This window comes from Belonocnema kinseyi, chromosome 10 (genome assembly GCF_010883055.1).
Source record: "Belonocnema kinseyi isolate 2016_QV_RU_SX_M_011 chromosome 10, B_treatae_v1, whole genome shotgun sequence".
Lineage (NCBI taxonomy): Eukaryota > Metazoa > Arthropoda > Insecta > Hymenoptera > Cynipidae > Belonocnema > Belonocnema kinseyi.
Window position 1 is genome coordinate 112,593,728 of NC_046666.1, and position 14,320 is coordinate 112,608,047.

General features: G+C 30.2%; 1 protein-coding gene across 1 annotated transcript in view; it reads left to right on the plus strand.

Moving 5' to 3' along the window:
- Nucleotides 1-14,320, plus strand: part of LOC117182326 — a 60,215-nt gene that overhangs the window by 42,969 nt on the left and 2,926 nt on the right. Inside the window, exon 2 of the mRNA XM_033375485.1 lies at nucleotides 6,948-7,028. Coding sequence (XP_033231376.1) covers nucleotides 7,022-7,028 — 7 coding nt within the window. The 5' untranslated portion in view covers nucleotides 6,948-7,021. The remainder of the gene's footprint in view (nucleotides 1-6,947; nucleotides 7,029-14,320) is intronic.

Genomic DNA, 14,320 nt, shown 5'->3' on the forward strand with positions numbered 1-14,320 from the left:
TGATGATGATGATGATGATGATGATGATGATGATGATGATGATGATGATGATGATGATGATGATGATGATGATGATGATGATGATGATGCTTCATTTAAGCATTCGTAAACTCAAGTGATGGTTCTTTCTTATGTATACTCAGGCCAGTCAGAAGTGGATATTTGAACCGGAGTTTAGGAGACAATTCATTAATGGTACACTGCTGTGCCCAAAAAGAACTCTTCCCACTATTGCAAACAGGTGCTCCATCGGTGCTCGAGGTCATTGTAATAAGGTGAGATACATGAGAGTACTTTTTTAGAAGTTCCTTGTACAACGTGCGATCATGAACGTCACGTATATCTGCGCACTCATTAGTTGCACGTTCTTTGGCATTTCTAATACCCTTAAGTAACTCATTTCTTATTTCCTCATCCTCTAAAAGTATCTTTATCGGATATGCCAAATCCACACTAATAACGTAATTAGGTGACTCTGTTGTCAAATCATACTCTTACCCACAAGAGCACTTTACGTATCACTTAAAAAAAATTTGAAACAGGCGGTAGCAAAGGCTCATAACATTTTGTACATAGAAAACATAATTTTATAACTTTATCCGGTGGATCATGCAACTGATTTATTGCATATTTGCTAGTGTTCCAACCATGAAATCTTTCCCCAGCAAATATTTTATACATGTCAAACAATGTGTCTCGTGCTTCGTATGTAGAATGATAACGAATACTGTATGCCATGATCATAAGGGATACGTCACGAGTAGATAACTGATGTTCGGGAAACATTATGACATGACTCATTTTTTTAAAAGAAGCAAAGGATTGCCTTTGTTCATCATTTAAGTAACTTGCATCATACCCTTCGTCTTCACAATCTTCGTAATCATCGCAGTCTTCCCTACCATTATCGCTACCTGATGATGGAGTAAAATATTTCTCGGTTCTTCATAATGCCTTTGAAGGTGGATCCGCAGGAGTTTGAATGTTGTCCTAATTTGAGAGTTTCTGTTAAAGCACTGTTCACTTTCGTAGCATCGCCTTCTGCTTCCGATAAACTGCTGTCCATCAGATTTCCTGAATCTGAATTGACATCAGGATCCAGCATGCACGACTTCAGACTCCCAGAAGTTAACGGCCTTTTTGTATCTTTATAGTGAATGCGACTCGGTGATGGAAGGGTATCTGCATGAGAATAAAAAGAGTACACAATTATAATAATCATTATACTTTATATATGGTGGCGAAAAATAATTAATTGCGGGCATGGTATTAGGTGAAAATTCTTACATTAACGACATTTTGTCTGTAATAAATCTTGTCCACACGAAATGACATATTGGAATCGTTTTTTAGGGTTTTGAAATGTGTGACGGGAAAGTATATAGGCTTATAGGAATTATCCAACAAATAATTTCATTCATTCGACATCCCAGTGGGCACCGTACCATCCCGAAGACGTCCTTAGGACGTCTTGAAATGTCCTAGAACATTCTTGAACATTGGCGTCTAAGTCCCAGGGTCGTTATAAAGACAACTTTAGGATGTCCTAAAGACTGTCTCTGTCTGGCCTAAAGTTGTCCCAAAGATGTCCACAGGGCTGGTCCTAATGACACCCCAAAAAGACCTATAAGAGACATGATTATTTTTTCACGCTAAAAAGTGAAAGACCTCCGTGTGGGCACTAGGGCATCAAAAGGACGTCCTAAAAACGTCTTTATATATCCTACGACATTGTGAGTATAATGTGAGCCATTAAGAGTATGAAAATCAATGTCGAAACAGAATAATATTGTAGACCTTTAAAAGAGCAACATTTTTTTCTACCGACTATTTTCATGTCGTGCGTTGCTTGGCTTAAAATGTTAATTATCGTTTGTTTTTGGGGGGTTTGAAAATGCTGTAACTTTAATAATTTTGCTTTCATTGAAAAAAGTCGTTGAGATAAATTGTTTGTGTTTCTGATTATTACGGAAAACCATACATAGAATTTTCAAAGTTGTTATGCTAAAAAGAGTTGTTATGATAACATTGTAAGGCTCCCTGAATGAAACATTTGTTTACTCCATAATTTTTTCATATCATGCGTTGTTTGGCTTCAAATGTTAATTTTCGTTTGTTTTATAGGATTTTGAAAATGCTACTACAGAATATTATAGAATACACACCGTGATCCTTTATAACATTCTGAGGTTGTCCTCAGGACATCCTTGATAACATCCTGAGGACGTCCGTAAGTTGTCCTCAGGATATCCCTGATAACATCATGAGGACGTCCCTAGGTTGTCCTCAGGACATCCTTTATAACATCCTGAGCACCTCCGTAGGTTGTCCTCAGGACGTCCTTGACAACATTCTAAGGACGTCCGTAGGATGTCCTCAAGACATCCCTAATAAATGTATCACTCAAAAATATCACTAAAAAATGTCTCAACAATTTTCAAAATACGTTCACTTTTTGAAATTGTATCCAAAATGGCTGCCTAACAAACTTGACCTTCATTTTAAGATAGTAAAATAATTTACCAAAGGAAATCCAATCAGTCAATTCTTTTGAAAGTTATCGTGCTAACAAAAAAGCCATCCACGGACGGACTGGCAGACACATTCGTAAAAACCTGTTTTTCGGATTCAGGGGGTCTTAAAATGTGGACATTTGACAAAAACAGTGATGGCAAGAACAGTGTTGGTGACTGTGCGGCCTTGCAGCAACTGGTAACACTGACGAAAAGTCGTTGTATGACTAGGATGAGATGCGCAAACTTAAAATCGCCGGAGTGCGCGCGCAGTCCTCAAAAGTACTTTATTAAAGAAATTTGATTATTTTAATTTAGCACAATTCCCTAATTCAAATCGTAATGTAACCTTTATATTATATTTTTCAGGTAATCCTAGTAATACTCATCATCATCATACTCATCATTGTCCTAAAAAATACCTCTTTACCGATTTTAGTGTTGTGATGTTTCATATTTCACACGTGACCTAGTGGAACTTCTATGCGCATTGAATGCTTCAAAGCTGTTCTAGGGACATCCTTACGACATTGTCCCCTGGATATCCTTTAAGACATACTTAAGACGACGAAATGCCAGACATAGGACCTCTTAAAGACATCCTTAAGCCCTACTGATAACATCATTAAGATATACTTTATGAGACTAGATTAGAACATTTTTATTACGACCGCATGACGTCTTTTTGTAAAAGCGTAAAGACGTCCACAAAAAGACGTCTTTAAGGTGATTTTAAGTCAAGTGTGCCCACTGAGATGGTTTTGACACCCCCACCCCTAACACACCCCCAGGAGTCCCTGAAAACTACCCCTAAAATAAAAATGTCAATTCTTCATTAAAGCGACCTTTTGAGCAATGTACTTTAGTCTGTTTTTTCAATTCAAATTACTTATATTGGCCCACTGAAACATTTATCAACGTCTTATAATTAATTTTCAATTATTAAAACTAATTGAATGTGTTGAATTCTTTTTCTCGAATTTTCGGATTTCCCACATAAAAATATTACTGTTGGTCTAGTGATATATTTATTAGCAATAATTCATTAACTTTTAATTAGTTAAACAAATAAAATTGGTTTAAATAATTTTTGTTCTAAAAAGTCTGTTTTTTACATAAAAAAATATTAGTATTAAATTATTACTATTTCTTTAGTAGAATTATCATAAAAATTGGTTATTAAATTGTAATTGTGTAAACAAATTCCATTTGCTTAAATAATGTTTTCAATTTTTTTTCAATAAAAATGATTACTTTTGGTCTATTTTTTATTGAAAATTATAATTATTAAATTACTTAGTCGAACCGACATTTTATTATCGTTAATAACATACGTTTTTAAAAATATTTTCCAATTGTATAAACAATAAATTATTATTGATTTTCAACAACCTTTAATTTGCTTAAAAAATAATTGGAAAAAAGTTTCTAGACGGCAAAAAACAACAGTATGCCGCGACACACAGTGATCGACAATATAGATTAAGATTTTATGAGAAAAACATCATTCGCGAGAACCATCAGTCGGGTGCCCTAGACGCGCTCAATCTTGCGAGCGAAGTAAGCCGCGCGGGGAAATTTTTTTGACTCTTTCACACTTTTTAAAAATTATTTTACTATTATTTTGAGAAAAAAAGACTAATGCTACTATTTTCTTCAATTGCTCGCCAATGCAACTATATATTTACTTTAGCTTCAAACAGATTTCCAAAATTTGCTATAATTGGCTAAAATAACATATTCAACATCCCAAAAATTGTAAAATAAAAAAAAATTTCAAAGAATTTCAAAGATTCCGATAAAAGATATCAAAATATCTCACAGAACAGGGGTTTTAAAGAGTCAGATAAAAGATATCAAAAGATTAAATAAAATTAAAGGGATTTGCAGGGTTTTCAAGAAATATTTGGCTTCTAGTGAGGGATTTCAAAAGTTTCTTTACGGAATTTAATAGGATTTTAATAGGGTATTAGAGGGTAAATATTACAACATTTTTAAAGGAATTTTAAAAGTTACTGAAATTTTAAGGGATACGAAAGGATTTCTGGAGTACATTAGGGAATAAATAAAATGAAATTTTAAGGGATAAATTTAAAGAGATTTCAAAGATTTAAAGCGATTTAAAAAGATAGTTAAGTTTTCCTGGGATTTAAAGGATGTCAACAGATTGAAGGGGTTCTTAAAGGATTTCAACGGATTACTTCTATACGTTTAGATTATTTTAAGAGAGTTAAAAGGATTTAACGCTATTTTGTGTGAGATATATATTGTATACAATATGAAGAAAGTAGTTAACTGAATATTAGGGTGGTCCAAAAATAAATGGCAAATTTTTTTTCGTGCTAGAGGGAATGATTCTCCTCATTTGATTCCAAATTCGAAAAAAAACAATTCCGTAATTTTGTTTTAATTTTTGATTTTAACAGGTGTCGTCGAATGTATGGCTAAAAATGAATTTTCAGTTTTTGAATAATTGTTGTCCATTTCTTTGAATAATTAAAATTTTTTGTTTTAATAAAAATGATTACTGTTGGTCCAGTTGAATATTAAACAACATTGGTAAAATAATTTTTATTTATATCAAACAATTCCATTTCTCTAGAAACTTTTTTTCAAAAATTCGTCGAACCGGCAGTTTATTATCATTAGGAAACATAAATTTAATTTCAAATATTTTCCAATTGTTGAACAATAAATTATTATTTTTTTCTAACTAATAATTAATGTAAGTATGCCAGTTATCGAAAGCTTAAGGCAAATTTTAGATTTAAAATTCTTAAAAAACGATATTAAACATATTTAAAGCTTAATAAATGGGTTTTATCGAATAAAGCGTACCTTTAGAAAGGTAAATTACTTATTGCTTGTAACATATCCTATTAGAATGAATATATTATAAGAAGTTCAAAGTTATAAATACGAGAATGCATGGGTTATCGGCAAGTCAGAAATCTGGCTGCTTCAGTTATCGGCACTTCGACATGTGAGTGATCGGCAATAGCGTTTAAGAAAAAACATTTTTGCTGAGAACGAAAAAGGCAACAGATTACTATGTGTAAAATACTGCCCATCTGCCGACAACCCATGCATTGACGAACACTGGCACATTTACCTTAAGCTTGTATATTAATTAATTTTATATTTACATCTTACCTTCATTATTTAACATATTCTTATTTCTTTCCATAAGATTAATTCGTTTACTTTTTTCTTATGTAATCTTAATATATATTGTCTGAAAATAAATAAGAATTTATTGCGCGGACTTCGTATTTTTCTCAGATTCGTGCATTCGCATACACTCGCGCTCGGTCTTTGTATTTCTTCCACATTCGTTGACAGATCTTTCAAAATTAACGATCAAGGAATCGACAACTGTGATTTTGCGATTGTGGACTTTTTTTTGCTAAGTCTCTTTCAGCTTTAGCGAACACATTCTCATCACGGATCTCGTGCTTCGCACTCAATTTTCGTCCACAATGTCAAAGTTTTTACATTATGTACAAGAATTTTATATCAAATAATACATTTTTATGCACCTCTGTCTGGGATTGGGTTTTTAGATTTTTCAAAATAAAATATAAATTTTATTTATCATGCTTACTTTTATATTTGTTTCTTATTTTGCGTTAAGTTTTATTCTTACCTGCGCTGAAACATGTATCATTTTAATAAATATATATCATTACAATTTCTAATATGCATGGCAATTGAAACAGTCTTCTTCTTATTGTCTTGTTTTTATGATTTTTTTATTGTTAATCTTGTTTTTAAAGATAAAAAGAACTATGCCTCTTATCAAAAAAATATTCGTAAAAAGCGTTATTATATTTTTTGGTTGAATAAATTTGGTCTCACTTATTCTCGTAGCTTTTATCGTTGTACTCAAATATAATTTTGTTATATTCAATGTCGTTTTTCAAAAATAAAACAAAAACTGCTTATCCTACAAAAAAGTAATTCCTGAAAAATTTGAGTTATTGCTTTTTCAGGAGTTTTTGCGATAAAAATTTGAATTTTCCATTTTTCCAAACAAAAATTCAAGAAGTTGTTTTGACAATCTTGTAGGGCCTTGAAAAAGTAACGCTTTTCTTCTCTTGAGTTTTTCCCATATCATACTTTTTTGGGCTGCAGATGTTCATTTTCGTTTAGTTTTTTGGATTTTTGAAAATGCTATAACTTTCGTAATTTTTATTTTATCAAAAAAGTAATATGGATAAATTGTTCGTTTTTTGATCTACTCTAAACAGCTGTCGAAAGAATTCTTAAATGTTTAAAAAAAGTGGCCGCAACAAATTTCAAAATGCTCTAACTTTTTTAAATTTCTTCAAAAAAAGCTGGTTAATAAATTCGTTCTTCCTTTTCATATCCTTATAAAGTGTGCCAAAGAAGAATCCAATCAAATAATTCTTTCAAATATTACCGTGTTTACAGACCAGAACGACAACAACAAAAAGGACAACAGTAGATAGTGAACACTATGGAGAATTTGGAGTGGGGGGTCCACCATGTCAGGTACTATGGAGAATTTCTATTCGGGGTCCTCGATAACAGGTACTATAACGAATTTGGAGTGGGGGTCCGCCATGACAAGTACTAATGCGAATTTGGAGTGTGGGGAAATCCGCCATGACAGGTACTATGGGAAATTTGGAGTGGGGTGCGCCATGACAGGTACTCTGGAGAATTCGGAGTAGGGGTTGACCTGAACCCTACAAAATTACCCAAATTTAAAAAAAATTTTGAATTTCAAAATTTTACCAATGTTCAAAAACTTTATCAACTAAAATAAGTTTCAAAATTTTACCATTTTTCAACTTTAAAAATTTTACTAATTTTTAAAAACTTTATCAACTTTACTAATTTTGAAGATTTTACCATTTTTCAATTTTTTTTTGAATTTCCAAATTTTCAAAATTGTATTAGTTTTAAAAATTCTATTCATTTTAAGTGGACAGATGAATGACTTAAAACGTACTTTTCCCGGTGTCATGACTTTTTTATTTATTTCTCGCAAAAACAAAACTGACTGACACACTACTTTAGGAAATTCGGAGTAGAGTACGATTAACATAACCATAATAAAGGTTAATATAACCTAAAAATACACACAAATCACTACTGCGCATGATAGAAATATCAGCGTTCATATATAATTTACTGTGCTCAGTACCCTCGGGAATTTAGAGAGGGGTCACTTAGAAAAATTGCATGCTTTTGGGTGAGGAAATTAGATAGGAAGCGAGACTTATATTAATGAATAGAGGGCATAATGTCTAATCTAACTTTTTAAATGCAAGAAATTGACAATGGGGGGACGTGACACGGTTTGCCGAGAAGTTCCATGTCAAATGCAGTGTACATATACATGTCTCAGGGTGAAGCGTTCCAGCTCACCCGATAGAAGAACAAGAAATGGGCCTGAGGCCTGTCGCCCTCCAACTGTGGAAAATCGAAATATCCTAACTTCAGGCTTTGCCGTGGAGGTCAAGAAAAGTAAACTACAGTATGAAAAAATAATATCGTAAATACCGATTGACGCCACGGTAGGGTAAAGGTCAGAGAATTAAAAAATGGCAGTTTCTATTTTCAGTTACATTGTTCTTTATTAATGTCTCTTTACTCATGCATTGTTTACAATAACAAGTGGTGTCATTTGAAGAAAAAATAGTATTAGTATTTTAAAAAGTGTAATTATTTTGGTAACAAGTATTTTACTGCTGCTGCATAATAAGAGATACTATTCAAAAAATTAACAAAAATATTATTAGTATTAAACATAATTCTAAAAGCTTAAACGAGTACCCTGGTGGACCGAAGGAACCGAATGGAGCCTATACAAAGTACCTGTAAAGACCCCATTGGGTCCCCATTCGGTTCCTTTTTAAAAAACTCGAAAAATCAGCAAAATCAACTTTTAAATTGTTGAAATTCGGATTCTACGTTATAATTCCCTATAGAAGGCCACGGAATAATCGCAATAGTTTTTTTTACAACGGTAAAAAGTTTAAAAAAATATAAAACGTATAACGCCTGTTGACTGCTACACTGCAAACGCATCGCCTGTAAGTAGCCGTCAACAGGCGTTATACGTCTTATATTTTTTTAAACTTTTTACCGTTGTAAAATAAACTATTGCTATTATTCAGTGAGCTTTTATAGGGAATTTTAACGTAGAATCCGAATTTTAACCATTTAAAAGTTGATTTTGCTGTTTTTTCGAGTTTTTTAAATAGGAACCGAATGGGGACCCATGGGGGTCTTTACGGGTACTTTGTAGAGGCTCCACTCGGTTCCTTCGGTCCGCCAGGATACCTTACTATATCATTGATTTAACACTTTACAAAAGAAAACCTCTTGAATCTTGATATCAAAGCCTAATATCTTAAGCAAACAAATTAAGAAAATGAATGAAATAACCATTTTTACTTCTTTCACAGTTTACTACAAGGATTACCGAAAATTATTTTCTACATGTGAATAATGTTGTACTGTTTTAAATTAGTTCTTTTAAGATTCAAAATGTATCTACTTGATCCCATATTTTTCCCCAAAAACTTCCAAATGAAAAACAATGTGAAAAATCTCACAAAATTGAATACACAGGGACTCAAAAATTATTTCGAGCATAAACTATTATCAAGAGGAAACTTTTGCATAAAATAAATGTTGTCCTTATCGATCCTAAAATTGAATCCAGTTTCTATAATATTAACATTTCACTGGAGTGACAACATTTTCAAAAAAGAACATTATTTTCAAACATATTTTCTTATGTCAACAATGTTCAAACGAAAATTTCTTTTGTAAATTTCAGCTCAGATAAAAAGCGCAAATGTTTTCCCGAATACGTGTCAGTAGAATGTTTAGTACAAAACTAAACATTATGTTTCCAACAAAATTTTTGAACTAAGATTATTTATAGTATAGGGATATTACTATACAAATAAAATTTTGCTTTATTGGTGATAATATTGCACATGTTTTTTTATCATTTTAAAAAATGTTTTAAAATACAAAATTAGAATATAAATTCTAAATTTGACAGGAAGTCCTTTCCATATATCATTCAAGAAAAAATTTGAATGCACAGCAATATGCTTAAACTTTCTACAGACAAAAAAATTATTCCGAAAATGAAAAAAATCTGGTTTATTACTGCTAAAAAATAATTTTTTCGTGATACACAGAAAATTTTACAAATTATTCTATTGTCTATTGTGAATCGAATAAATAAATCGACAATACATCTGCCTTACATAAAGAAAATTTCCCCGAATGATAATTACTCTTTTTAACAAATTTGTAACTTTAGACAAATATAAGTAAAATATATTATGAATATCTTATCTATTCGTCTATGCTTTCTGTATGGAAACGTGAAACGTTGTCAGATTGCCATAAATTAAAATTACACTTAAAATTTTTAATGCTTATCCCGTTATTACAATTTTATTTTTACTGCTTATAAAAAATGTACAGCTAAAAAAAAATATGAATAAAAAATATTAGTAATATCGTATCTAGTCGAATAGGCTTTTCATTTCTGGATGAAAACATGAATCGTGGAGAAAATTTTCATAATGGAAAATTATTCATAGAAACTTTACATTCCCTTTGCTGTTATTAAGAATTATTTTTGCTTACAATACAAAATAAAGAATATTAAGATAATACGAAAAGCGTTTCAAAATTCCATAATTTCGATTTTTTCTATCCATAGGCAAGAGAATTTTTTCTTCAACTTTATAACAATTTGAAACACTATAAATATTATTGCATTTATTTACTATGGCGGCATAAAGCATTGTATGCATGTACAAAAAACTCGGCTCTTACGTGGTTAAAGGAAATAATTATTTTGCCCAAAAACTAGATTAGTAAACTGTCACTTGGACATGTGAACCATTTTATATTGATTAAAAGATACATGTAAACCATTCGGCTTATCCATCTTTTTCAAGTTAAAACAAAATTGTATGCTAATCTATGAATAAAGTGATTAGAATAACTGTAGAATGTATTTCAAAAATAGAACAAATTACAGTGGGATCTCGTTCGTGTCGCACTTGTTCGTGTTGCTTTCGGATTCGTGTCGTGGTCAAGTAACTCCTCCCTAATGGTATCTAGTCCAGTGATCCAGATCTGAAACGACACGTGGTCCGATACTATGACACGTCTATGTCCGTGTGAATATGGTAGGAGACGATATAAATGCCTGGGTTGCGCGCGCAACCCATTTCTCCTCTTCTGAATTTGAAAACTCGAAGATGCACGATTGCCGGTCGGAACACTTCGGCGGTTCTATTTATATCTCTATCTGCTTTGAAATAAAATGAAGAGATTGGGATTTTAATATTTTCAGATTTCGATGCTGGGCTGGCGATTCTCATGATCTGAATACTTCGCGCGCCTCTTTAATGCGTATATTTTGTGATTACGTTACTTCACGTATAAAATATAAATTATAAATATATATACTTTGTTAAAATTTGTATTTCTTTTATTTGAAGGTTCATCTCTTTCGTTGAAAATACATTTTTGAAACTGACAATTAATCTATGCCATTTTTGGTTATAAAATCATGTATTTTGTTAACAATTTGTCTTTCTTTGTAGAAATTAAATTGCTTTATGGAAAATTTATACTTTTTGATTAAAAATTACATTTTTCGGTTGAATTATCAACTGTTAATATTTTTGGTTGCAAAGTCGTTTTGTTTTAAATGCAACTATATTGTTAAAAATTGAAATCATAATTTTTGGGTGGAAAATTCAATTATTCACGTAAAAGTTAAACTACTTATTAAAAAAAATTAATTTTTTCTTACTAAGGATTCATAATTATATTTGAAAATTCAACTATTTGCCTTTAAATTAGGTTAAAAATTCAGCTTTTTGTAGATAATACTCTTTTTGACTTTATAATTTAAAAATTTATTAAAATTAAATTAACCTTTTTTAGTAGAAATTTAATCTTTTTGGTTGAGAATGTATCATTTTGGGTCAGAAATGCAATTGTTTGTTTAAAATATGAACTGTACATCTTCTTGGGTTTAAAATTCGATTATTTCACTAAGAGTTGAACTACTTTGTAAAAAAAAATACTTTTTTTTTAACCAGGTTTTTCAATTATGGTTGCAAATTTAACTATTTGGTTCAAAGTATAACTCTTTCATTGAAAACTCATATTCATTCGCTTAAGAAATTCAACTTTTTGTAGATAATTCGTCTTTTTGACTTTAAAATAAATAATTTCGTTTAAAATTCATGTATTTTATTTGAAATTTGTCTTTTTTGTAGATCATTAATTTTCTTGGTCGAAAATTCATCTGATTGGTTGAAAATTCAACAACTTTGTTGGAAATAAATTTTTTCCGTTAAAAATTATTTATCTTTATCTGAAAAATGTAACTATTATAGGATTGATTAAAAATTAATCGTATATATTGGTTAAGTTTGAAAATCGTTTTTTTTTAAAGAACATTAATCTTCTTGGTCAAAAATTCACCTTTTCCCTTGAAAATTTAACAATTTTGTTGAAAATTCGTTTTTTTTCTTATTCAATTCAATTTTTTATCACAGCTTTTATCTGGAAATTCACCTATTCTATTTTTGGTTAAACTTTATCCTGTGAATTGTATTAGTTAAAACACCAATTATTTGTTAGAAAATTAATTTATTTGTTTTCGATTATGACTTGAAATATTATTTCAGTCTAAAAAAATTTTATTTTTAACCCATTCAATTTGAAATTTTTTAATTAAAAAAAGAATATTTCGTTAATTATCAGCAGTATTTGACCGTTCATTTAAAGCAATCCATTACAAACAACTGTTAAAAACTATACAAATTTGAACAGAATGGTTCGAAATAGAAAGCCTTGAATTGTTAAATTTGTAATGAGCGAAATTTTAAGTTCAAACGCTACAATTTAAATTTAAAAAAAGAATCCGGAAGATTTTAAGGAAATTTTTTTATTTTGCAGTTTTTTTAAATTTTAGGAAAAAAATCTAATTAACAAAATATATCAATTTTTAACCCAAAAGTTTACTTTTTAACAATTTAAATTAATTTTCTATCAAATAATTGGTGTTTTAACTAATACAATGTACAGGATAAAGTTTAACCAAAAATGGAATAGTTCAATCTTCAGATAAAAGCTGTGATAAGAAATTGAATTGAACAAGGAAAAAAACGATATTCAATAAAATTGTTAAATTTTCAAGGGAAAAGGTGAATTTTTGACCATGAAGATTAATGTTCTATAACAAAAAAAAATGATTTTCAAACTTAACCAATATATACGATTAATTTGTAATCAATCCTATAATAGTTACATTTTCAGATAAAGATAAATAATTTTTAACGGAAAAAATTTATTTTCAACAAAGTTGTTGAATTGTCAACCAATCAGAAGTAATTTTCGAACAAGAAAATTAATTATCTACAAAAAAAGACATTTTAAACTAAATACATGAATTTTCAACGAAATTATTTAATTTTAAAGTCAAAAAAACGAATTATCTGCAAAAAGTTGAATTTCTTAAACGAAAAATATGAGTTTTCAATCAAAGAGTTAAACTTTTAACCAAATAGTTAAATTTTCTACCATAATTATAAAATCTTGTTTAAAAAAATGTATTTTTTTTACAAAGTAGTTTTAACTCTTAGTCAATTTCATTTTAATAAATTTTAAAATTTTAAAGTCAAAAAGAGTATCATCTACAAAAAAGCTGAATTTTTAACCTAATTTAAAGGCAAATAGTTGAATTTTCAACTATAATTATGAATCCTTAGTAAGAAAGAATTAATTTCTTTACTAAGTAGTTCAACTTTAAGTGAATAATCGAAGTTTCCACCCAAAAATTATGATTTTTAACAATATAGTTGCATTTACAACAAAACGACTTTGCAAACAAAAAATATTTACAGTTGATAATTCAACCGAAAAATGCAATTTTTAATCAAAAAGTATAAATTTTCCATAAAGCAATTTAATTTCTACAAAGAAAGACGAATTGTTAACAAAATACATGATTTTTTAACCAAAAATGGTATAGATTAATTCTCAGTTACAAAAATATATTTTCAACGAAAGAGATGAACCTTCAAATAAAAGAAACAAAAATTTTAACAAAGTATATATATTTATAATTTATATTTTATACGTGAAGTAACGTAATCACAAAATACACGCATTAAAGAGGCGCGCGAAGTATTCAGATCATGAGAATCGCCAGCCCAGCATCGAAATCTGAAAATATTAAAATCCCAATCTCTTCATTTTATTTCAAAGCAGATAGAGATATAAATAGAACCGCCGAAGTGTTCCGACCGGCAATCGTGCATCTTCGAGTTTTCAAATTCAGAAGAGGAGAAATTGGTTGCGAGCGCAACCCAGGCATTTATATAGTCTCCTACCATATTCACACGGACATAGACGTGTCATAGTATTGGACCACGTCTTGTTTTAGATCTGGGATCACTGGTCTAGTCATGTCCCGTACATATCAGTGATATGTAGTTTATAAGTTAGATTTATCATTATTTATGTATAATATTGATTATATATGCTTATATACTTTGAGAAATGCAAGAGCCGAAAGAAAACTACGTTTAAGTACAAAGCTTAATAATAAAAGATGTAAAAAAATATATTACAACAATCAATTCCAACGGTATCAGCCGGTCACGTTGTACACAAAAATACGAAACCTGGCGGCCACTAGACGAGGCTCTAGAGAGTTCGTATTTTCGTGTACAACGTTACCGGCTGATGTCGTTGGAATTGATTGTTGAAATATA